Source organism: Vulpes vulpes, unplaced genomic scaffold, assembly GCF_048418805.1.
Source record: "Vulpes vulpes isolate BD-2025 unplaced genomic scaffold, VulVul3 Bu000000731, whole genome shotgun sequence".
Taxonomy (NCBI): domain Eukaryota; kingdom Metazoa; phylum Chordata; class Mammalia; order Carnivora; family Canidae; genus Vulpes; species Vulpes vulpes.
In genome coordinates this window covers 349,627-374,041 of record NW_027325685.1, presented here as the reverse complement: position 1 = coordinate 374,041, position 24,415 = coordinate 349,627, and the positions used below count along the sequence as shown (strand labels likewise).

At 43.0% G+C, this 24,415-nt stretch overlaps 1 protein-coding gene across 1 annotated transcript in view; it reads right to left on the bottom strand.

Moving 5' to 3' along the window:
- LOC140596610 (abnormal spindle-like microcephaly-associated protein homolog) overlaps nt 1-23,912 on the bottom strand; it is a 55,160-nt gene extending 31,248 nt beyond the window's left edge. Inside the window, 6 exon segments of the mRNA XM_072745126.1 lie at nt 8,480-8,489; nt 13,796-14,414; nt 14,417-15,696; nt 15,698-16,244; nt 16,247-17,093; nt 23,901-23,912. Coding sequence (XP_072601227.1) covers nt 8,480-8,489; nt 13,796-14,414; nt 14,417-15,696; nt 15,698-16,244; nt 16,247-17,093; nt 23,901-23,912 — 3,315 coding nt within the window.
- Between the last annotated feature and the right edge of the window lie 503 nt (nt 23,913-24,415).

Sequence of the window (24,415 nt, the reverse complement as noted above, 5' to 3'; positions counted from 1 at the left end):
TCTGAGTTCTTGATCATTGACATAAGCATAGCTTTGTGGGACAGGTTATCTGCTTGTCCCCCCACATCTTCCCTATAAGTCTCTGGATGAATTCCAGAGTCTATTCAGGCACTCTTACACCCCTCCATAGATGTCCCTAGACCTGAGACTCAGCTGTGCAAACCTCAGGCCTGTTACTCCCCATTCTCAAATGTCAGTCTTGTCAAGGAAAAAATAGGATTTCATAAGCTCTCCAGCTGCTTATTTCAATGATTGTCCACTACATGTTACGGCCCACTGACTAGCTATGTGACAGCCGGCCATCCCTGTACCTAATTCTTAACATCTGCACTTGCCAAACATTAATGTTTTCCTCCTCCCAAGGATAGGGATCTCATAATTTAGAAGTTTAAAGTATTCACATTCCTTATAGTTGATTAGCACAGAGTAAGGATCTAATACATACTAGTCATAGATGAAATTAGCAAGAGAAGTGTTGGTAACAGAAAACTAAAATCGGAAATACAATTCCCTGGGGACATGAGATTCCACAGTGATGAATTTGCTTGGCACATCGCAACTCTGAGAGAGGCGATTCAACAGAGAAGCCAACTCTGAGATGTCCACACAAAGCTCCCCACCTGGAAGAGAGTTTGCCATTCTGAAGTCACATCACATTTTGTCCTCATTCTTGCACAACTGGGAATAAACTGTATCTTTGTTGTTCATCATGTATTAGGATTAAGATCTTCACATAAAAATACGTGTACACCTTCATGTAGAAGTACGATCATTTTCTTGTTAGCATAAGATACTAACCTCCCAAATCATTGTCCTGATGCATTAGTTTTTTCAATGTGTGTATCCTTAGATGCAAACAGGTACAGCTTTACAGTCTGCTCTTCTATTTGTACCTAATTGTGTATATTCCTCCACTTTTAGTATCCTCCTAACTCTACTTTTATGCGGCTGCATAATCTGCCTGACAAATAGAATTCTACTTACCGTTAGATGACTTCTAGCCTTTCATCTTCTTTATAAAGTCCTGTTAGATGACTTTTTTTCTGGATATGAACTTAAGAACTGTTATTTGCCTAGAATGACTTCTTAGGAGTGTGATAGTGGGTCAGAGAGGGTATGGCATACTTCTTTCTACTTCCTAACCATTCTTCTCGAGGTGCAGTAGACTTACAAAGCATTCTGGTTAACCCCTAGGCTACTTTGCTCACAGGACTTTACTGCCCCCTCCCTCCCTGGTGTGCCCTATGGCTTGGGTCTGGTTATTAGAACCATCACTCCTTTCCTATCTGTGAAGCAAGTATGGGATGTTAACTTCCATGCAACTATCTTGAAATAAGTTATTTTCTTGCCTTGCTCCTTCTCTTCTTGGGTTTATGAGCTCCTGGAGGGTAGGACAAAGTTTTAGAGACCTGTGAACCTACCACGCTTCAGCACTCAACTGGCAGCTCTTAAGAGAATAGACCCTTCACTTTGGGCGGGGGTGAGGGAGGGGGACTTTAGCCAATTTCATCTAGTAAAGAAAGGAAAATATTGAAGTTAATGTAACTAATTTTTTAATGTGAAGCTAGGTGCCAAAATCTATTGGATTTCCTCAGGCTACTTCTAACATGCATTATCTGCCCTCTTGAATCTCCAGATCTAATTCTGAAGAAACAGACTCAAATTGCTCAGGCAAATAAGTGCAAGTTATCCTGCAAGTTAGCCCAGATCTATTACATGAGCACATGCTTACATGACAGGAGTCCCCCCTTGTCCTGCTTAGCTCCTAGAGCTACAGGTTCCCAAGGGAAGTAGGATAGCTTAGATGATGGTAGTCTCCAGAACATCCCTTCATCAGGAATACCTGCATGAAGGACCCTGGAGTGAATACTTGGGCCCCATGCCACTAGAGGGTGCTGCATGCCCAGGAAGAGGCAACCATGCTGTCCTCTCCAGGTTCCTCTACCAAGTCTGGCTGTGGTCCTGAGAGCAGTGGGTCTCTCAGGATTCACTGGAATAGAACTCAATGGAAATAGCACAATTTAGAAAATGCAACAAAACCAGCCCACGTCTTTTTTTCTACTCCTAGATTCCCTATCCTAGTGGAATCCAGCCTCCACATCTAAACCAGAATGACTCAGCTGCCCCCACAAGGCAGCCTTGCATCAACATCCACCTGTGCTTGTTTGCTTATATTTCTGAGGATCCAGAGACTAAACATCTGGAAAGGGCCTACAGAAGGTCCTTGCATCCCATGTCCCCTTTCCCTGCCTCTCCAATGGACCAGTCAACTCAAGGCAGAGCTATTGACTAGATCTTAACTCATCATTTATCCTAAGAGAATAATATGAACAAGAGATAACATTTATCCTCCCAACAACCATGCAAGTAAGAACTATTATTACCCTTTTATTTTTAAGATCTATTTATTTTTAAAGGGCATGCATATGTATATGCACAAGTGGGGCAGAGGGAGAGAATCTTCAAGAAGACTCCTCACTTAGCATGGAGCCCCACATGGGGGTGCGGAGGTGGTACTGATCCCACAACCCTGAGATCATGACCTAAGCGACCATCTCCTGATTTCAGCTCAACAGACTGAGCCACCCAAGAGCCCCTTATTACCCTCCTTTAAGAAGAAACAGACTTAAAACAGTTAATCTCAGTCAAAGCCAGAATGTGAAGACCAGTCTGTTTGGTGCCAGAGTCTGGCCTTCCTACTGAGTCACTGAGCTGCCTTTTGGCCCTCTGACTACCCTGAGTTCAGTCTGATGTATGGAAGTCAAGATGTTCATTCGTTGGCTCGTTTATTTAGCAAATTATTTGCTTTATTGTGGTAACATGCTCTACAGAAACCTGCATAACTCTAGTGTATATACATTTTGAGCTTAGACTCATGCGAACACCTGTGATACTGTCATCACAACAAAGGTACAAAACCTACCCATCACCTCCAAAAATTTCCTTGTGCCCTTTTGTGGGTTTTTGTGTGTTTTGGCAAGAACACTTAATGTGAGATGGATCTTCTTAATGCATTTTTAAGTACACCATATACTGTATTGTGAAGAACAAGTACCATGTTGTACAACAGAGCTCTAAAGTTATTTTCCGTAACAAACTTCTTACCTGTCAACCATCCTCTTCCCCTCCCCCACCATTCCATTCTCCGGGTCCTCTGAGAATCCTTATCTCTGTGGCATCAGCTGTAATGTTTTTCACTTTTGATTACATTTATTTGAATCTCTTGGCTGAGCTTCAAGTTTGTCAATTTTATCTTAAACAGATCTTATTTCAATCCTTTTTCTAGTATTTCATTTATTTATGCTCTAGTCTTATTCCTTCTGCTAACTTTGGGCTCACTTTGTTCTTGCTCTAGCTCCTTGAGGTACCATGTTGGGCCGTTTGAGATCTATCTTCTTAATCTAGGCCTTTATTGTTTTAGAACTTTCCCCATGTACTACTTTTATTAACAGCTACTGTATGCACTTCACTCTGAATAGACCTACAACATAATCTGGCATGAAGACGGACCCAAATGGTGGCAAATCTCACACCAGGGTTGTTCCAAGCACTCTACTCAAGACCCCAGAGGACAGAGGAACTCCCAAACATGGGTAGTGAGGCCCTCATCGGCAGACACCACTGAACTCGGGAGATGAGATTAGTTTCCAAAATGAGGGACTAGACTGAGGCATTGAACAGTAGCCTTGGAGCAAAGGAGGGAGAGCACCAAGGAGGTCCAATACCCTGGATCTGGGGGAGACAGAGGTTCTGAACCCTAGACCTGAGACGCAGCTGTGTGAACCTCAGGCCTGATACTCCCCATTCTCAAAAGTCTGTCTTCTCACTTGTAAAGAGAAAAATGGGATTTTATAAGCTTTCCAGCTGCTTATTTCAATAATAATCATCCATTGCATTTTATGGCTCACTGACTAGCTAGCTATGTGACAGCCAGCCCTCCCTGTACCTAATGCTTAACATTTACACTTACCAAACGTTAATGTTTTCCTCCTTCGGAGGATGAGGATCTCATAATTTAGAGGTTTAAAGTATTTGCATACCTTGAAGTTGATTAGCACAGAGTGAGGATCTAATACATACTAGTCATAGATGAAATCAGCAAGAGAAATGTTAGTAACAGAAAACTAAAATCGGAAATACAATTCCTTAGGGGCATGAGATTCCACAGTGATGAATTTGCTCGGCACATAGCAACTCTGATAGAGGCGATTCGGCAGAGAAGCCCCCTCCATGCACATGAGTCACCAGCCGCCTCTGCTGGCCTGTGATGCCCCAGCCTCCACTTCTCCAGAGAGGGAGAGGGTAGGCTGAGACTGATCCTCGGGACCACAGGGTGATTGGGCTGGGGGCGGAGTGATTGTTCATCTGACAAAATGAGGAGTTTGGACAAGATGATGCATAAAGGCCCTCCCAGGTGGGGAGATCTGAGATTTGGCAGAGGCCCAGCCAGAGGAAGTGACTCACCCCAAATCATACAGCTAAGCCTAGGCAGAGTTTGAATTTAAACATTGCTTAAAACAATGCCCAACTACAAGTGTCCGTGGGGACCAGACTGGAAATCGGGGATTTCTGGACTGCAGTGTCTCCTGCAGTACTTGGAGCAGAATGTGCTCACATGCAGGGGGTGCAGGGTAGGGCCATGTCTGAGTGCCTGTGTTTTGAATGTGGTGACAAAGCAATGTCTGAAGCCCTCAGGAAGTTCCCAGAAATGAAAGCGAAGAATGAGGGGGAGCAGGGACCTCTCTGTTCATCTAAAGGAGGCAAGATGGTTGTCTGTGCCCTGGCTAGTCAGACATGCACAGAAAAGATCTTGCAGAGCAGAAGCGCTGGTCCTCGTAGAACATAGAAGAGAGTCAGAGACCAATGCTTGTGCCAGAAGGTGCTGCTCTGAGCCTGGGAGTTCTCACCCCAAAGACTGCAGAATCACCCTCTGAGGCTGGGCCGTCCTCTCAGCATCCTTTGCCTGGGCCATACCTGTACATGTCCCTGCATTAAGAAAACTGGAATGGTATTATAATTCCTTAATAATAAGGCTCCCGATTCTGAGCACTGGTGATGTGCTTGGTGCTTTATGCTTCTGAGTTCAGTTGATTGGAAATGAGGATGAAAACTACCTTACACAATTTTTGTGAAATAAAAACACAAACTGCTTTTTTAAATCTAGGATCCAAGAGTTAGAAATCGACAGTCTTAAGAAAGGTCTGCCTGACTTTAAAAGTGTATTTTCTAGAGTCGCCTGGGTGACTCGGTTGGCTCAGGTCATGAGCTCCCCATCATGAGATCAAGCCCCAAGACAGGCTCCATGCTCAGTCCGTTTTAGATTCTCTCTCCCTCTGCCTTCCCCCTGCCCCCACTCTCTCAAAATAATCTTTTAAAAGTTTTTCTAAGATACCAGTTTCTCTCAAGCTTCTTATCCTTAAGTCCTGGTTTAATACATAATGTGCAAATATACATATTATCAAGTATAGTCGTGTGGACATGCATTTGTGCTTATAGAAAATATATGTTCACTGTGAAGTAAGGAGAAAATTCAAATATTGGCACCATCACCCTCGGATAAATAATGTTAAAATTTTTGTCTCTCTGTGTGTGTGCACGTGCACGCACACAGTCAATGCATATTTTCTCAATCTGCGTTGTAAAATGAATATATGGTCTGTATGTCGCATATGATCACCTATTTTACCAAATACAAATTTGAATACTTGTCATGCTAGTCTAGTATGTGGTCATACAGCAGCTTATTTCACCCACTTCCCCCTCCTTTCTCCCCAATGCGGGGCATTTTAAGTGTTTCCAGTTTGATTCACAAATTAAACTGTAAAAAAACAAAAAACAAACAAACAAACAAAAAAAAAAAACACTTGGGCAAATAAATATTAGTGTGCGGATCTCAGGTTATCTTCCTGGACTTGTAATTCCACTTCTGTGGATACATTTAAAGGTTTTGGGAGTTCTTACAGCTATTGGTAAGTCTGCCTACAGGAAGGGAATGGGCTCGGCCCATCAACCTGCATCTCCCCACTGTGACAAGACAGCTTCTTGCCATAACTTAACAAAGCAGCACTTGGTGATGTGCTCCTATGTGATTAGCTAACATGAGCGCCCCTATGGGCAGAGACACATGGCCCTGCAAGCTGTTGAAATCCTCTTGTGAACATACAAGTCTCTGGATGCCAGGGAATTATTCAAGGTGGAGGCTCCCTGGTATGACTTCCCGCAGCCTAGCCCAGCAGGGAACTGGCTTTCCTAAAGAAGATGCTCCTTCTCCAGGCATTTGCTGTCCGGTTGGAGCCATTGCCCCAAAAGAAAGCAAACACTGTCGGATCAGTGCAATGGCGAGAAAGAAATAGCATTCATCATGTGCCTCTGCCCTTTGTAAACTCTCATGGATGATTGGGGCAGCTCTTTCCCTCCAGGAGGAGCTTCCTATGCCCTGAGATCAACAGTCATGAATGGTGTACTGAGTAGAAAAGGGGTGGCATTCAGCTCAGGAAAAACTGACAGGCACCTCGGTCAGGCCTCTTGGGGGTGGATGGTCATGGCAGAACCAGAAGAAAGAGGCGGAAAACACATCCTCACGTACATCTATAAACTGTCATGTTAACCTCCTGTTTCCCAAACCCACCCCTACCACTAGGTGTTTCACTGTTTGCACTGTCCGTTGATAGGACCCGTCTCAGAATTTACGGTAACAGTGAAACTCCTTCAGTATTTTCCATTTTATGTGTGGGGAGGAGAACCCAAACTTTGTTACCCAAGATCCTTGAATCTTGGTGACCAACCATTTCCCCAGCTATATTTCTTCTCATCCCTCTTGGGTATCCCCTTGAAGTGCTGCTTCCAGTCATTTGGATGATTCTTTTCCTGAGTTCATTCTATCCATGTTCCTCCACTTGTTTTATAATTTGACTCTGCCTACAATCTGACAGCTGTGGTTCTTTCCTGGAGCTGCCAAACGACCTGCCTGTATCAGTCCCATTTCTGGAGTGTTTATCAGAAATGCCACCCCCTGTATTGATTTTTTGCATGAGGACTATGGAGTGGCTGGAAGCACAGAGCAGTGCAAGCACCAGGAGCTAAGAGCTAAGGGAGGCTGAATGAGATGCTAAGATCTGTTTGAAGGTGCCAGGTACCTATGGTGGCACCCGGGATTTGGAAGGTGAAGGTGAAGTTCTTGAGTGAAGGGAAATGGAGGAGAAATAAGCCCACATTCTGTACCTGCTTTTCCTTCAGTCTATTTGCTGATTCATACCTCAGGGTAAGCTTTTGAGAATCCCACATAAAGGAACTGGCAGAGGGCCGTTGCTAACAGGCTGAGAAACCAGCTGAATGAGAAATCTCACTTGTGGGGCAGAAGAGAGAAAAATAGTTTCAGGCTGTGGAGGCAGCCAGGAGCTGAGCCCACTACTCTCTGCCCAGTGTCTCATGAGATCTTGGATATCAAGGCTCAGCTTTCTCTCAGAGCATAGGTGTTCTTCAAGGGAGAAGGGCAAGGATCTAACAGATTCATAAAAATACTGAAAAATGGGCTAACACTGGGCATAATCTCAAGGTGCAGAGAAGATAATGCTTGGGGTTCACCATCCATGAAGGAGAATGGGTCCTGGGAAAGCCACCAGGTTATCAGCTGAGACCCATGAGTCAGGATGACTCTCAAGCTTAAAAGAGTCTTACAAGCCTACAGAGCCCCTGGCTGTCCTCAGCCCCTGGTTGGCTTGGGCAACTTGACCCCACTCTGTCTACCTATTGGGAGGGTGATCTTCTGAGTCTCTTTGTTCCGTAGGCAATGTCGGACAGCTCTTTGACACCTCACCAGATATGTCCAGAAACCGCATCAAAGGGGAACAGAAAGAGACCATAAGAGCAAGCTCGAAGGACTTAGTTATTGGAATCCTTAGACAAGGTCTCAGAAGGAGCTATAACAAGGATGATTCAGAAAATACACTGCACGGTGGAGAATTTCACCAGATAATGAATAGAAAAGAATAAACCTGAAATTTGGCAATTAAAGGAATTCCTTTAAGAATCAAAAGGGCATCCTGCCATTCGTAACAAGGTGGTTGAACAAGAAGCATATCCTGCTCTGTGAAATAAGCCAGTCACAGGATAGCACAGCATGACCCCACTTAGGGGCTGGAGGCTTGGCCCTGGGGGTTATTGCTCAGTTGAGTACAAAGTTTCATCTGTGCTACATGAACAAGCTCCAGAAGCTCCTGATACAGCACGGCATCTGCACTTCACAGTACTGTTCCATGTACTTCAAATTAAGAGGGTGGATTTCCGTTAAGTGTGCTTCCCACCAAAACCAAACCAAAGCATCCAAAACCCTCCAAAATTTCCCTTGTGTCCCTTTTATGTTTTGGTTTTTGTTTTTTTTAAGTATGTTACCTTGGTCGTCATAATATCACTGGTGTTTGCATCTATCCAAACTCCTCAAATTGCACCTATTAAATGTGCAGTCCTGTGTACATCATACCTCTATGATGCTGTCAAAGAAAACCGAAAATAGAGGTGTTCAAAGGCACATTCAATGGAAAAATAAATGATCTGTAACACTCACTTCTCTCCAGGAAGCCATGAGGGAGAAGGGCAGAAGCTGAGATTTCCAACCAATTTTGGGCAGCAGCAGTAGTAGTAGTGGGTCAGGGTCAAGACCACGCTTCTGGTTACTGTGGCAAGGGGTCCCGTGTTAATATTTGTGCCTGAGTTGGCCACCCAAGCAAAATGACGGTCTGCAGTTTTCTTTCCTAACTCTGCTTTCCTTTTCTTTTTATATATATACATTTCAATTCCCTTGAATTTTTCTTATTGTTTGGCAGAGTTTAAATGTCATTATTTTATAGAAAACAGAGGAATGGGAGAAAGAACTGTACTCACAGTTCTGCATAAAATGAAAAATAATCTTAAAATTTTTTCATACAGGACATACTGTGCATTGGGAGAGTGGAGTGATTGGAGCATCACGGCTTTAGAGAGGCTGGCAGGGAGTCGGAATGCAAGCACCATCTCCGCCTCACTGGGAGGTGCAACCTAGTTATGTAACCCCCCGGAGCTCGCTGGCCCATCCTGATGTGGAGCTGAGGATGCATCCCCACCCCTCCAGCGCCACCTGAGAATGAACTGAGATGAGCTGCACACAGCACCTAATGTACAAGTCAAAAGTGCAATGCCATCGCCATCATCATACTGTTGTTCTTGTAATGTCCTATTCCTTGTCGCCCCTCCGACGGGCAGGTGCTACAGAACTAGCCAAGGCAGGCCCGACCTCCCCAGGGCACATGAGGGGGCTGCCTGTCTTGAAAGAGTCGAAGTCCCTTGGCTTTATCTTCTGAGCGCACCTTGGGCTTGATGGGGCTGCTCTCATCACAGAGCTTGGGGGACACTCTGTGTTGAGAAATGGTGGGCAGTCAGCAGCTGGGGAAGGGTTGCAGCCCTGAGTCAGGTGCGTGGCACATCCCAGGTCTGTCACCCTCAGCGTGTGGTAACTTGATGAGTTTCTAGACTTCAGTCAGATGACACAAATTCCTGACTATATTATGTCTGAACCTTAGTTAACAGCCAATAAATCAGTTTTAATACATGACAATGATCTTACACTTATCAATATCACTGTCCCTTTCACAGAAGGAAGTAGCTTCTAACACTAAAACTTGGCCCAAGGCCTTGTTCTTTCATGTTCTTATTTCACCAGATATTTCTGAGTGCCTTACCATGGAGTGGAAGTGGGCAGCAAGACAAATTCCCTGCTTACATGGAATTTATAGAACTTATTTTGAGAGGAAACCAGAAATAAGCACAGTAACGAACACATGGATAATTTCACGCGGGGCTAAGAGCTGGCATCGTTCAGCAGGAACAGGGTTTTGAGATTGATCGGGTGAGGATGGTCAGGGTGGACTTGCCTGGGAGGGGTTGGGGGGGTAACTATGTGTAGAGTCCTCAACACCTTAGGAGCAGGTCAAGCCATGATGATCCATGGAAGGGAGTTCTCAGCAGGGAGAGATCTGAAGCTGCTGGTAGAGGGAGGCCTGGAGGCTGCAGGGCCCCTTCCCATCACTGATTCTCTGAAAAGGACTACAAGCATCCTTTCAAATGGTCTTTTTCTAGATTGTACCATTTTCCAATGGAACTCATTATATCATGGTAGGTAGTTCTGGGACCACAGAGACACAGAACAAGGTGGGCTGGGTTCTTCTCCATCCGGCTCTGGGTGTGGGCAGCAGGAGACCATCGCAGAGCAGGGCTCCCTTCTGGCGGCCTCAGCCCAGGCACAGGACAGCTCCCCCTGGCTCTAAGTTCCCCTTCCCACAGGAAGGGGGAGAAAAGACAGGAAAGGCTGCATCTCTAGTGCATCTGACCACAATTTAAACGGGGGGGAAAGCTGCATTCCCTGCGTACTGAGCAGGAAAAGAAATGTAGACGTGAAAACCTTTGAATAAGCAATTAAATGGGTGGCAGCAAAGGGCAGTGAAAAGAAAGATGAATTGCCCGGAATAAAGGCCGGGAAGGAAGATGAAAAGTGTTCCTGCGGTAAAGGAACTCTGATGCAAGCCACCACAAGATAAAGAAGCAATTGTTTGATACGAGAACAATGAGGTGGCAACTCTCCAGGCCACAAAGGCAGACACCTCTCGTGGCTTCCAGAGGGACAACAGGTGCTTTCACTGCTTGTTGATGAGTTTTAGCTACGCTGTGCCCAGTGCCTACTACGTGCTCCTCTATTCCTCCCTGGACAGCCTGTGCTGAAACCTCTTTCCTGACTTCCTGGCAGGATCGGTTGCTCTAGATGTTCAGTGGCTCGGGATAAGGTGCCCAGGGGCGTAACTTTATTTCTCTCCCTCTTGCTGGTTGGTGAGCTCTGGAGGAGGCGGGAGTGGGTTCAGGGTTTTTACTCATTTCTAAAAGTGTGTTTTCCTTCTTGTTGGATGGAGACATTCTTTTTAAAAGGAAATTGGGAAGATAAGCAGATAGAGATACAAGAAAGGAATCCAACTGACAGTCATCTACTAAGACCTATTAGCTCAGATTCCAGTAATCCGTAGGACAGAAGTCTCTTCTCTCCAGGAGCTCAATATCTAGAGAGAGCAACAGATACGTAAAGCTGCCATTTCAGTATAATGGGTTAAAGGCTTAGCTGGGGGTGTCCTGAATGTTATTGGGGGCGCATGGGGTATTTTTCTTGGCCAGTTGAGAAATCAGGGGGAGGAGAGGCTTCCTGGAGGAGGCAAGGTCTGATCTGATTTGAATCTAGAAGAATAGATAAAAGCTGATCAGGCAAAGGAGTGGGGTGGGGGGGGCACCATGTAGCTGCAGGCATGTGTGCAAAGACCTGAGGGCCTGACTGAATCTGGTTCTTTCTGCCAATTTCAGGGAGGCAGGGGCTCCTGGTAAGTGAGGTATGAAAAGGGGTTGGCCAAATCGCCTGGGATGGAAGCAGAGGGAAGAGGTGTCCGGGCCAGATCAGCTCAGGCTGTTGGCCATGATGGGTTCCCACTCCCCACAGGCCCTGGGGAGGAGCAGGAGACCTGATCAGAGTGACATTTTAAGATGTCATTCCACAAGCCAGGTTTGGAGTGAACAGGGCAGGATGAAGCAGAGAGACCATTAGGACACTGTTGAAATATCTCCTGGTGGAATTATGGTGGCTTCATCCTAGGCAAGGGCTAGAAATGAGGAGAGCCAGTAAAGGTAGAGCAATTCAAAGCAGGGATCCATGGTGCAGGGTTGACAGTAGAGAATCCGTGATGTGTGGGGCTAAATTTCAGACTTTCATCATGTCTACATTTGTATTTAAACTTCAAATGAAAAATTTAAAATGACTCGCATTCTGCAAGTTGTATGAAATATGTTAACAACTACAAGTCAAAGAATTAGGAACAATTCAAGTGGAATCTTCTGATCTATGTAACTTTTAGGGCCTGATCCAAGAATATATGGGGCTCCTTGTTTTAAAAAAATATATATATTGGGATGCCTGGGTGGCTCAGCAGTTGAGTGTCTGCCTTTGGCTCAGGGCATGATCCTGGAGTCTCAGGATCGAGTCCCACATCGGGCTCCCAGTGAGGAGCCTGCCTCCTATGTCTCTTCTATGTCCCTGCTTCTGTGTGTCTCTCTCATGAATGAATAAATAAAATCTTAAAAAATATATATTGGGGAAACAGTACTAGTAAATATTGAGGAGTCTTATGCTCTGAGTGGGTACTACCAGGAAATATTCTAAAACATGAAACTTTTCTCCTGAGGTCTCTGCACAGGCTATGGTGTTTTTCCTGGCTTTTTCATTTTTTTTTTAAATTTTATTTATTTATTTTTTTTTATTTATGATAGTCACAGAGAGAGAGAGAGAGGCAGAGACACAGGCGGAGGGAGAAGCAGGCTCCATGCACCGGGAGCCTGATATGGGATTCGATCCCGGGTCTCCAGGATCGCGCCCTGGGCCAAAGGCAGGCGCCAAACCGCTGCGCCACCCAGGGATCCCTTCATTTTTTTTTAACCTAGAACGACATTATTTGAGTGAATTTTACTGTTCATCTTTGTCATCTTTGCAACGTGCCATGCTAGTTTTTCTTTTTTTTTTCTTTTTTTTTCTTTTTTTATTTTTTTTAATTAATTTTTATTGGTGTTCAATTTACCAACATACAGAAAAACACCCAGTGCTCATCCCGTCAAGTGTCCACCTCAGTGCCCGTCACCCATTCCCCTCCAACACCCGCCCTCCTCCCCCCTTCCACCACCCCTAGTTCGTTTCCCCGAGTTAGGAGTCTTTATGTTCTGTCTCCCTTCCTGATATTTCCCAACATTTCTTCTCCCTTCCTTTATATTCCCTTTCACTATTACTTATATTCCCCAAATGAATGAGAACATACACTGCATGTCCTTCTCCGATTGACTTATTTCACTCAGCGTAATACCCTCCAGTTCCATCCACGTTGAAGCAAATGGTGGGTATTTGTCGTTTCTAATTGCTGAGTAATATTCCATTGTATATATAGACCACATCTTCTTTATCCATGCATCTTTCGATGGACATCGAGGCTCCTTCCACAGTTTGGCTATTGTGGCCATTGCTGATAGAAACATCGGGGTGCAGGTGTCCCGGCGTTTCATTGCATCTGAATCTTTGGGGTAAATCCCCAACAGTGCAATTGCTGGGTCGTAGGGCAGGTCTATTTTTAACTCTTTGAGGAACCTCCACACAGTTTTCCAGAGTGGCTGCACCAGTTCACATTCCCACCAACAGTGTAAGAGGGTTCCCTTTTCTCCGCATCCTCTCCAACATTTGTTGTTTCCTGCCTTGTTAATTTTCCCCATTCTCACTGGTGTGAGGTGGGATCTCATTGTGGTTTTGATTTGTATTTCCCTGATGGCAAGTGATGCAGAGCATTTTCTCATGTGCATGTTGGCCATGTCCATGTCTTCCTCTGTGAGATTTCTCTTCATGTCTTTTGCCCATTTCATGATTGGGTTGTTTGTTTTTTGGTGTTGAGTTTAATAAGTTCTTTATAGATTTTGGAAACTAGCCCTTTATCTGATACGTCATTTGCAAATATCTTCTCCCATTCTGTAGGTTGTCTTTTAGTTTTGTTGACTGTATCCTTTGCTGTGCAAAAGCTTCTTATCTTGATGAAGTGCCAATAGTTCATTTTTGCATTTTTTTATTGTTACATATATATTTTTTAATTTTAATACAGAGTCAGATTTTAGAAACTGTACAAAGGAGAGCCAAAAACACTTTACACATTCATGATTAGCTTTAGTATTTTTTACGGTACCTACTGAAAATGTTATTTACTAGTAAGGAATGCCAAGTGTGTCCATCACCATTTGAATAGCTTGTAGGGGATTTGTGATTTCTTCCATGTTATCTCTTCTCAAAACCCAATCTGGTTTAAGTCTTGAAACTATTCTGTTTCTTACAGGTGTTTCTGGAATAAAGGGAGTACTTATAGAAGAATTCATCTTTTGTTTATAAAGTGTTCTTTCAGTATTCATTTTATGTTTACGAGCTGTAAGCTTGTAGAGACTATAAATACGGTCAACAACTTTGGACTTACTTGGAACACTAGAGGCCCTATTCGTTGTCTTCAATAAAACAGCTAACAAACAGTAGGTTTTTGTAAAAATGCTTCCACCCTTGTCTGCAACTTTGTCACCAGGTTTTTCTCGGTACATTTGCAAAAGGTCCAGCAGTGTATCTATGCAGTTTTCTGCATCAGAAACTGCTGCAGTAGTTTTCTCATACTTAGCGACATTAAGCAAGACTTGTACAGCATATCTGATGACTTCCATACAAGGAATGCTACGATTACAACTTCGGATCAAAACAAGTATTTTAGAAACTGCTCCACTCTGGGCCATGTTCTCGCAACAAAGTGGAGATAATCTAGTAACTACCTCTAGGTGTTTAAGGCCTCAAGAATAGCAGAAAGGTGCTTCTAGGTCAAAAGATAATGAAGTGCAAGCACAGTTCTTTTGTAAAGTTTGTTTTCTTCTCGAATCTCCCTGTTAACAAGTTGAAGACTTAGTCGTATAGCTTTAATTTTTGTACAATCATTTTTCTTCCTCCAAGAGTATCCTCTCCATAATGCCTGAATTCTACTGATTGCATTATTAAATTTTTCCTGTTTTTTACGGAGGAGGAAACGGCGTACTGCTTTCTGTATTACTGATGCAGCTCTATTCTGCTGGCTCATACATTCTGGAACTTCATGCTGACTTGTGAGGATGCTAGGGTATTTCTGAGCAAACCTCTTTTGCTGTAATCTTGTTCGAAACCACCTCTGGATACAGATGACTGCATTAACCTGCTTGTTAGTATTCTTCATAGACATGTGATGTTTATATGCTCTTTGAATTTTAAGAGCAGACAGGTGATAATATGCAGGTGCTGTGAAGTGAAGAAGTCTGATTTTGGTTCTTTGTTCTAAAATTCTTTTTCTTACTAACCAACCATGCACTAGTGCTTGTAGAACAACTGTAGATTTTTTAAATTCTACTTATTTTATCCTTTGACATTTTCCAGCCTTCCTGGCTCGTATATATCTCTGTATGGTCAAAGCAGCAGACTTCTGCCGGAGAAAGACCTGCCTTGCTTTGTATCTTCTAAAATTCGCTTGGATCAAACAAGCAGCTTGATGTCTTTTCATCATTAAGAAGTGTTCACGAGCTATTCTTCCAGAAAGTATAGCTCTCCATTTTCTCTGAATGATAATTGTTGATGCTCTCACATTCAGAAACCGTGTTCTCTCCCGTTTGGTGTAGAAGCAACCTTGAATGATTTTAACAGCTTTTAATACAGCTAGATAGTCTTTACGTGCTTTCCAATACCTATACCAGGCTTGAATCTTGCAGGCAGCTTTCACTTGATGTAAATATTTCCTGGCTTTATAGCTCCTCTACACAGCCTGGATTTTTATGGTGCTATCTTTAATTTTCTGAAACCTCCGTTTCTGTATAAATCCTCTCGTTCTAGCTTGAATCATGATAATGCTGCTCCTAATTTGTAAATATACTTGTCTTTGATGTTTTGTAGACAAAAAGGCTCGGTGGTGATTTTGTAAGACGACTGCTGTCTTCCTGTACAATAAAAACTGCCTTCTTGTTTGCCACGTCCTGAAGTACTGCTGGAGGGTCACCGCAGCTCTTTTCTGCTGGACAAACCTTCTCCGACACACGGCCATCTGAAGGAAGTAGAATGCGCAGGGCAGCACACTTCTGTGTTTCCAATTTCCTTGTGACCATCTCGCAGAAAGCTCTTTGAGTCGCTACTAGAGCCTCTCTCTGGGGGTACTCGGCCTCTTGTGAACAAGTGACCAGGGAAGCTCCACGCCACTTCTGAGTCCTAAGTGCTGAGCCGTGAACAGCTGCACACTGAGCTTCAGTTCTGCAAGAGCAGAAGGCAGACTGCTTAGCACTGGCTACCACGTTTACCTCCGAGAGGGTTTTCAGTCTCTCTTTAACCTTCATGCCCCTAAAAGCAGCCTGAATAATTCGCACAGACTTCTGAACTGCCAAAAAATGTTCCCTTTCCACTTTTACTCGGATATAGGACCTAAAATAATTCTGTATTACAGCAACGGCGGTTTTCTTTGCTTGATAATCGAGTTTGGCTCTGTGCATTCGGTAGAATGACTGAATTCGTGTGGCAGCCGGGTGCCTATGGTGCATGTCCTCTTGCACCTTACAACTTCTATATGAAGACTGTGTACACACGACTGCCTGGGTGCGCACTGCAGTTACTGCCTGTATCGTCTTTGGACAAAAATTACATTTGCTCTCAAGTGGAGATAATGCTTCCTTACTTTGGAGGCTTTAAAATGCTTCTGAATAATAGTGGCAGCCTGATGCTGTTCCTGAATCGGTTTCCTTAGGATCATGTCCCGGAAATCTGCTTCAGTGCAGGCTGCTGCTGCATTCCTCAGTGCACTGTGTAGAAGAGCTTTCTTTTTATTTGCTCTATATTTTTCTTGTATTACTTTTGTAGCCCACTGGATCTCTTGGTAAAAAAGATACTGCCTATACATTCTGTATGTGCTTTGTATTATGATAGCAGCTCTGTGTTTTTCCCTTAAAAGCTGTCTTGCTTTCATTCCCTTATATGCAGCCTGAATGATCAAAGCAGAACGTCTCTGTCGAACAGAATTTTCTCTTTGCAATTTTGCAGCCCTGTATGTTCTGTAATCTTGCTGAATTAAAATGGAGGCATGTTTCCAGGTCTGAAATGTAACCTATGTTCTGTGCATTCTGTAAGTGCCCTGGATGAGAACCGCAGCCCTGTGCATCTCTTGCAGCTTCTTCTTTGCCACCAGCCTTGGGTAAGATGACTGGATTGTAATGACCGCTTTTTTTAATTTCAAGAATTGGTGCAAGTGATGCCTGGCACAAATGGTGGCCCGGGATTTTCTCTGAACAAAAACAGTAGCTCTTTTGAGGGAAATGAACCTTTTCTTCACCACTAAAGATCTAAACGTGCTTTGAATAAGGGTCGCAGAGGAATGCATGTTTTTCAAATGTTCTCTTTGCCTTTGTGGATGTATCTTGCAAGAAGTTACTGTGGCCAAGTTCAAAAAGTGTGCTGCCTGTGTTCTCTTCTATGATTTTGATGGACTCTTGTCTCACATTTAGATCTCTCATCCATTTTGAGTTTATCTTTGTGTATGGTGAAAGAGAGTGGTCCAGTTTCATTCTTCTGCATGTGGATGTCCAATTTTCCCACCACCATTTATTGAAGAGACTGTCTTTCTTCCAGTGGATAGTCTTTCCTCCTTTATCGAATATTAGATGACCATATATTTCAGGGTCCACTTCTGGGTTCTCTATTCTGTTCCATTGATCTATGTGTCTGTTTTTGTGCCAGTACCACACTGTCTTGATGACCACAGCTTTGTAGTACAACCTGAATTCTGGCATTGTGATGCCCCCAGCTATGGTTTTCTTTTTTAAAATTCCCGTGGCTATTCGGGGTCTTTTCTGATTCCACACAAATCTTAAAATAATTTGTTCTAACTCTCTGAAGAAAGTCCATGGTATTTTGATAGGGATTGCATTAAACGTGTAAATTGCCCTGGGTAACATTGACATTTTTACAATATTAATTCTGCCAATCCATGAGCATGGAATATTTTTCAATCTCTTTGTTACTTGCTCAATTTCTTTCAGAAGTGTTCTATAGTTTTTAGGGTACAGATCCTTTACCTCTTTGGTTAGGTTTATTCCTAGGTATCTTATGCTTTTGGGTGCAATTGTAAATGGGATTGACTCCTTAATTTCTCTTTCTTCAGTCTCATTGTTAGTGTGTAGAAATGCCATTGATTTCTGGGCATTGATTTTGTATCCTGCCACGGTACCAAATTACTGTATGAGTTCTAGCAATCTTGGGGTGGAGGCTTTTGGGTTTTCTATGTAGAGTATCATGTCATCAGTGAAGAGGGAGAGTTTGACTTCTTCTTTGCCAATTTGAATGCCTTTAATGTCTTTTTGTTGTCTGATTGCTGAGGCGAGGACTTCCAGTACTCTGTTGAATAGCAGTGGTGAGAGTGGACATCCCTGTCCTGTTTCTGATCTTAGGGGAAAGGCTCCAAGTTCTTCCCCATTGAGAATGATATTTGCTGTGGGCTTTTCGTAGATGGCTTTTAAGATGTCGAGGAAAGTTCCCTCTGTCCCAACACTCTGAAGTGTTTTGATCAGGAATGGATGCTGTATTTTGTCAAATGCTTTCTCTGCATCTAATGAGAGTATCATATGGTTCTTGGTTTTTCTCTTGCTGATATGATGAATCACATTGATGGTTTTATGAGTGTTGAACCAGCCTTGTGTCCCGGGGATAAATCCTACTTGGTCATGGTGAATAATTTTCTTAATGTGTTGTTGGATCCTATTGGCTAGTATCTTGTTGAGAATTTTTGCATCCATGTTCATCAGGGATATTGGTCTGTAATTCTCCTTTTTGGTGGGGTCTTTGTCTGGTTTCAGAATTAAGGTGATGCTGGCCTCATAGAACGAATTTGGAAGTACTCCATCTCTTTCTATCTTTCCAAACAGCTTTAGTACAATAGGTATGATTTCTTCTTTAAACGTTTGATAGAATTGCCCTGGGAAGCCATCTGGCCCTGGACTCTTGTTTCTTGGGAGGTTTTTGATGACTGCTTCAATTTCCTCTCTTGGTTATTGGCCTGTTCAGGTTTCCTATTTATTCCTGCTCCAGTTTTGGTAGTTTGTGGCTTTCCAGGAATGAGTCCATTTCTTCTAGATTTCCTAATTTGTTGGCGTAGAGCTGGTCATAATATGTTTTTAAAATCGTTTGTATTTCCTTGGTGTTGGTAGTGATCTCTCCTTTCTCATTCATGATTTTATTAATTTGAGTCTTCTCTCTCTTCTTTTGAATAAGGTTGGCTAATGGTTTATCTATCTTATTAATTCTTTCAAGGAACCAACTCCCGGTTCTGTTGATCTGTTCCACAGTTCTTTTCGTCTCGATTTCATTTAGATCTGCTCCAATTTTAATTAACTGTCTTCTTCTGCTGGGGGTGGGGTCTATTTGTTGCTTTTTCTCTAGTTCCTTTATGTGTAAGGTGAGCTTTTGAATTTGAGTTCTTTCCAGTTTTTGAATGGATGCTTCTATTGCGATGTGTTTCCCCCTCAGTACTGCTTTTGCTGCATCCCAAAGATTTTGAACGGTTGTATCTTCATTCTCATTAGTTTCCATGAATCTTTTTAATTCTTCCTTAATTTCCTGGCTGACCTTTTCATCTTTTAGCAGGATGGTCCTTAACCTCCACATGTTTGTGGTCCTTCCAAACTTCTTGTTGTGATTAAGTTCTAATTTCAAGGCATTATGGTCTGAGAATATACAGGGGACTATCCCGATCTTTTGGTATCGGTTCAGACCCAATTTGTGACCCAGGATGTGGTCTATTCTGGAGAAAGTTCCACATGCACTTGAGAAGAATGTGTATTCAGTTGAGTTTGGATGTAAAGTTCTGTAGATATCTGTGAAATCCATCTGGTCCAGTGTATCATTTAAAGCTCTCGTTTCTTTGGAGATGTTGTGCTTAGAAGACCTATCGAGGGTAGAAAGAGCTAGATTGAAGTCACCAAGTATAAGTGTATTATTATCAAAGTATTTCTTGAGTTTGGTTATTAATTGGTTTAAATATTTGGCAGCTCCCACATTCGGGGTGTATATATTGAGGATTGTTAAGTCCTCTTGTTGGATAGATCCTTTGAGTATGAGATAGTGTCCCTCTTAATCTCTCACTATATTCTTCGGGGTAAATTTTAATTTATCTGATATAAGGATGGCTACCCCTGCTTTCTTTTGAGGACCATTTGAATGGTAAATGGTTCTCCAACCTTTTATTTTCAGGTTGTAGGTGTCCTTCTGTCTAAAATGAGTCTCTTGTAGACAGCAAATAGATGGGTCCTGCTTTTTTATCCAGTCTGAAACCCTGCGCCTTTTGATGGGGTCATTAAGCCCGTTCACGTTCAGAGTTACTATTGACAGATATGAGTTTAGTGTCATCATGATATCTATTCAGTCCTTGTTCTTGTGGATTGTTCCACTGAACTTCTTCTTAAAGGGGAATTTTAAGAGTCCCCCTTAAAATTTCTTGCAGAGCTGGTTTGGAGGTCGCATATTCTTTCAGTTCCTGCCTGTCTTGGAAGCTCTTTATCTTTCCTTCTATTCTGAATGAGAGCCTTGCTGGATAAAGTATTCTTGGTTGCATGTTCTTCTCATTTAGGACCCTGAAGATATCCTGCCAGCCCTTTCTGGCCTTCCAGGTCTCTGTGGAGAGGTCTGCTGTTACCCTAATATTCCTCCCCATAAATGTCAGGGACTTTTTTTCCCTTGCTGCTTTAATGATCTTCTCCTTATCTTTGGAATTTGCAAGCTTCACTATTAAATGTCGAGGTGTTGAACGGTTTTTGATTTTAGGGGGGGATCTCTCTATTTCCTGGACTGAATTCCTGTTTCCCTTCCCAGATTCGGAAAGTTTTCAGCTAGGATTTGTTCAAATACATATTCTGGCCCTCTGTCCCTTTCGGCGCCCTCGGGAACCCCAATTAAACATAGGTTTTTCTTCCTCAGGCTGTCATTTATCTCCCTTAATCTATCCTCATGTTCTTTTAATTGCCTGTCTCTTTTTTCCTCAGTTTCCCTCTTTGCCATCAACTTGTCTTCTATGTCACTCACTCGTTCTTCCACCTCGTTAAGCCTCGTCGTTAGGACTTCTAGCTTGGATTGGATCTCATTTAATTGATTTTTAATTTCTGCCTGATTAAATCTAATTTCTGCAGTCATGAAGTCTCCTGAGTCCTTTATGGTTCTTTCTAGAGCCACCAGTAGCTGTATAATAGTGCTTCTGAATTGGCTTTCTGGCTTGAATTGTAATCCAGATTTTGTAACTCTGTGAGAGAGAGGGCTGTTTCTGATTCTTTTTTTGGAGGCGAGGTTTTTCTTCTAGTCATTTTGCTCAGTGCAGAGTGGCCAAAAACAAGTTGTGTTGGGAAAAGGAGAAAAAAAGAGAGAAGGAAAGAAAAGAGAAAAAGAAAAAAGAGAAAGAAGAACAAAGGGGGGGGAAAGAAGAAAAAGAAAGAAAAAGAAATGAGAGAAACAAAAGGGGGGTGGGGTGGGGGAAGCAGTCAGAAATCAAGGAGAAAGAAAAAAAAACACAAACCAAAACAAAAAGAAAAAAACACGGGGAGTATCTTCTGATTCTGTATACTTTGAGTCCCTTGACCTCCCCTGGAACTGGTCCGTCTTGCTGGTCTTCTGGGGGAGGGTCCTGCTGTGCTGATTTTCAGGTGTTAGCACTTGGGGGAGCTGCTCTGCCCCTGCCTGGTGCAGGGCTCAGTGGGGGGTGTTCACCCGGTGAGGCCCCAGGGGGAACAGCCGCAGTGGCGGGGCCAGCTCTGCAGCCCTGGAGTCAGCACCCGCAGTAACTCCGGGGTTCTCCGTCTGCAGGGCCTGGGGGCTCCGGGGCGGGGCCGCTGACCTGCTCAGCTCCGGGCAGGAGAGTCCTCGCTGTCCTGGGCCCTCCCAGCCTCTGCCTGTCCCGGGGGAGGCTGGATCCTGGGCTGTGTCCCGGGCCCTGTGCTCCGGGGCCTGCGCTGTTGGATTCACTCCCGCCCACAGCCCCCTCCGCGGAGCCGCTGCCTGAGCCCCTCCAAGCCACTCCGGGTCCCGGGTCCCGCCGTGTGTGCTGTAGCCCTTAGGGAGCTCGGCGCACTCTCAGGGGCGCAGGTGCCTGTTAGTTTCCCGGCAGCCCGAGGGCATCCCCGCCCTCCGGGGTCCTGCTCTAATTCCTCGCGGGCCCCTCCCCCTTGGAGGCCTTTTGTTTCTTTATTTCTTTTCCCCGGTCTTCCTACCTTGATAGAAGTGTGAACTCTTCTCACTGTAGTGTTCCAGCTGGTCTCTCTTTAAATCTCAGGCCGAATTTGTAGATTTTCAGGATGATTTGAAGGTTATCTAGGTAATTTGTTGGGGACAGGTGACTTGGGGACCCTCCTCTTCCACCGTCTTGCCCCTCCTCCAGCACAAATTTATTTTTCAGAGTCCTGGAGAGGGAAATCCAGGATTCAGTGTCTGGTAGGTATAGACCTGCTTTCTGATTCATAGACGGCTTTCTCACTGTAACCTCACATGGTGGAAGGGGTCAGAAATCTCTTTGGGGTGTCTTTTAAAAAGGCACTAATGCCATTCCTGAGGCCCCTACCTTGATGGTCTACTCACCTCTCATAGCCCCACCTGCAAATACTATCATCGTGGGAATTAGATTTCAACAGATATATTTTAGAAGGACCCAAACTTTGTTTATAACACCTGCTCTGCCACAAATACCCCAATTTGAAAAGTGCCTTTAAATGTTTGATTAACATCTGCAGGAAGAATTAAATCAAAACTGCTAAATATTGGGGAACCTGGGTGGCTCAGTGGTTGAGTGTCTGCCTTTGGCTCAGATAGTGATCCCAGGGTCCCAGGATCAAGTCCCGCGTCAGGCTCTCCTCGCTAGACTGCTTCTCCCTCTGCCTATGTCTCTGCCTCTCTGTGTTTCATGAATAAATAAAATAAAATATGTTTTCAAAAAGCTTTAAAAAAACCCTGCTAAATATTTTCCCAGTACTGTAATCCAGCCAAGAAAAGTTGAGGTGACATTTTTGATTAAGAAGTATTTGTTAGGTAAAGCAATGTTTTTTAAATGTCATTCTTCATTACAACTATATACTGTTGTTGAGATCATAAATTCTTTTTCCTTAGAATGCTTTGCTGAATCTGACATGTATAGTCATCTAATTTCACTTATAAATAATTTCGATGAACTTCTGCCCTAATTATGGTCTATATCAATAATATCTTTTCTGTCCATGTTCTTTGCCTCCTTTCCCCTGTCTCTGCTATTTGTGTGTTCTATCCCCTGGATACTTCTCCTTTACTTCCATGGTACCTTACTATTATGTTCCTTGGTGGTTTTCAAGGTCGTACCTCCTGCTGTGCACTATTATGTACATTTCTGTCAGTGAGTGACAGCAAAGAGGAATTTCTAGACTCTTGATCTTGTTAAAGTCACTGTCACAAAGATCAGAATTAGAATCAGTTTCAGTTTATTGCCCACTAAAATCAGAAACAAACACGTTGTAAAAGCACACAGATTCATTCAAAAGAAGCGTAGGCGGACCAATTTTCAAATCTTTTTAAAAAATTCTGTTATTCTAGAACTACAGGTTATTTAGAGAATAATTTGCTGGAGTACATACTTCCCATTTTGGGTCTTTGCTTTTTATTTCTTTACAACTTTGGTTTTCTAACAACTAAGCTAGTGAACATAGTAAAGTTGAAAGTGTCTTTGTGCAGGATTGTTTAACAGAATTTCTAAGAAATGCCTTTTACATGGCTTTCCTTTGAGGAACTTTATCACAAGAAATATGCACCTGATACCCACAACTCTTGGGGGCTATAAGCAAAAGGGCCAAATATTAAAGAGGATGTTCTAATTTTTCATTAAAATTATTTATTCCCAGTCTGAATTTTCCTTTATTCTCAGTGTATTTGGTATAGAATGACAGGATTTCTAAGAGTTAAAGGAAAATCCACTTTATTGTTTTTTAAATTTTTATTTATTTATGATAGTCACAGAGAGAGAGAGAGGCAGAGACACAGGCGGAGGGAGAAGCAGGCTCCATGCACTGGGAGCCTGATATGGGATTCGATCCCGGGTCTCCAGGATCGCGCCCTGGGCCAAAGGCAGGTGCCAAACCGCTGCGCCACCCAGGGATTGCGGAAAATCCACTTTAGATGTTTCCTTATTAAGATATAAATAATGTTCTTGCCACTGTGATCTATTGTTACTGGTTTTATTTCCAAAGGTGAGATTTTTTTGTTCAAAGAGGTTATGACTTACGGGGCTAGACATTTTGTGGAAAAGCTAAAAAAGTGATTGGAAGTATTAGATGAGTAAGATAGAGAATTCACCATATTTGGTGAAAGATAAGGATCAGACAGCAAAAATCAAATCTATTTTTGGAGGTATAGTCTTTTGTTGCAATCTGCTAGGCTGTTAGAATTAGAAAATTGTATTATTCCCAGTCTGCTACGAATGTGACTAGTTAGACTAAAAAAAAATAGTTTTCATGATTTTTCTGCTTTGATGTACATATTTCTTACATGATATTTTGCAATAATAAAGGACTCCCAAGGAGTTATTTGGTCTATTGTTATAATAATAGTTCTTACCTTACTGTTGAAAACTTTGCAAATAAAATATAACTAAAATCCTAATTTTAAGCATTAGCCATGGAAATGAGATGGGAATTTATGCATTTAAAATTTTATTATTAAAAAAAACAAATAAATAAAATAAAATAAAATAAAATAAAATTTTATTATTTACCTTATGGCCTTGAAATGGTTTAATCT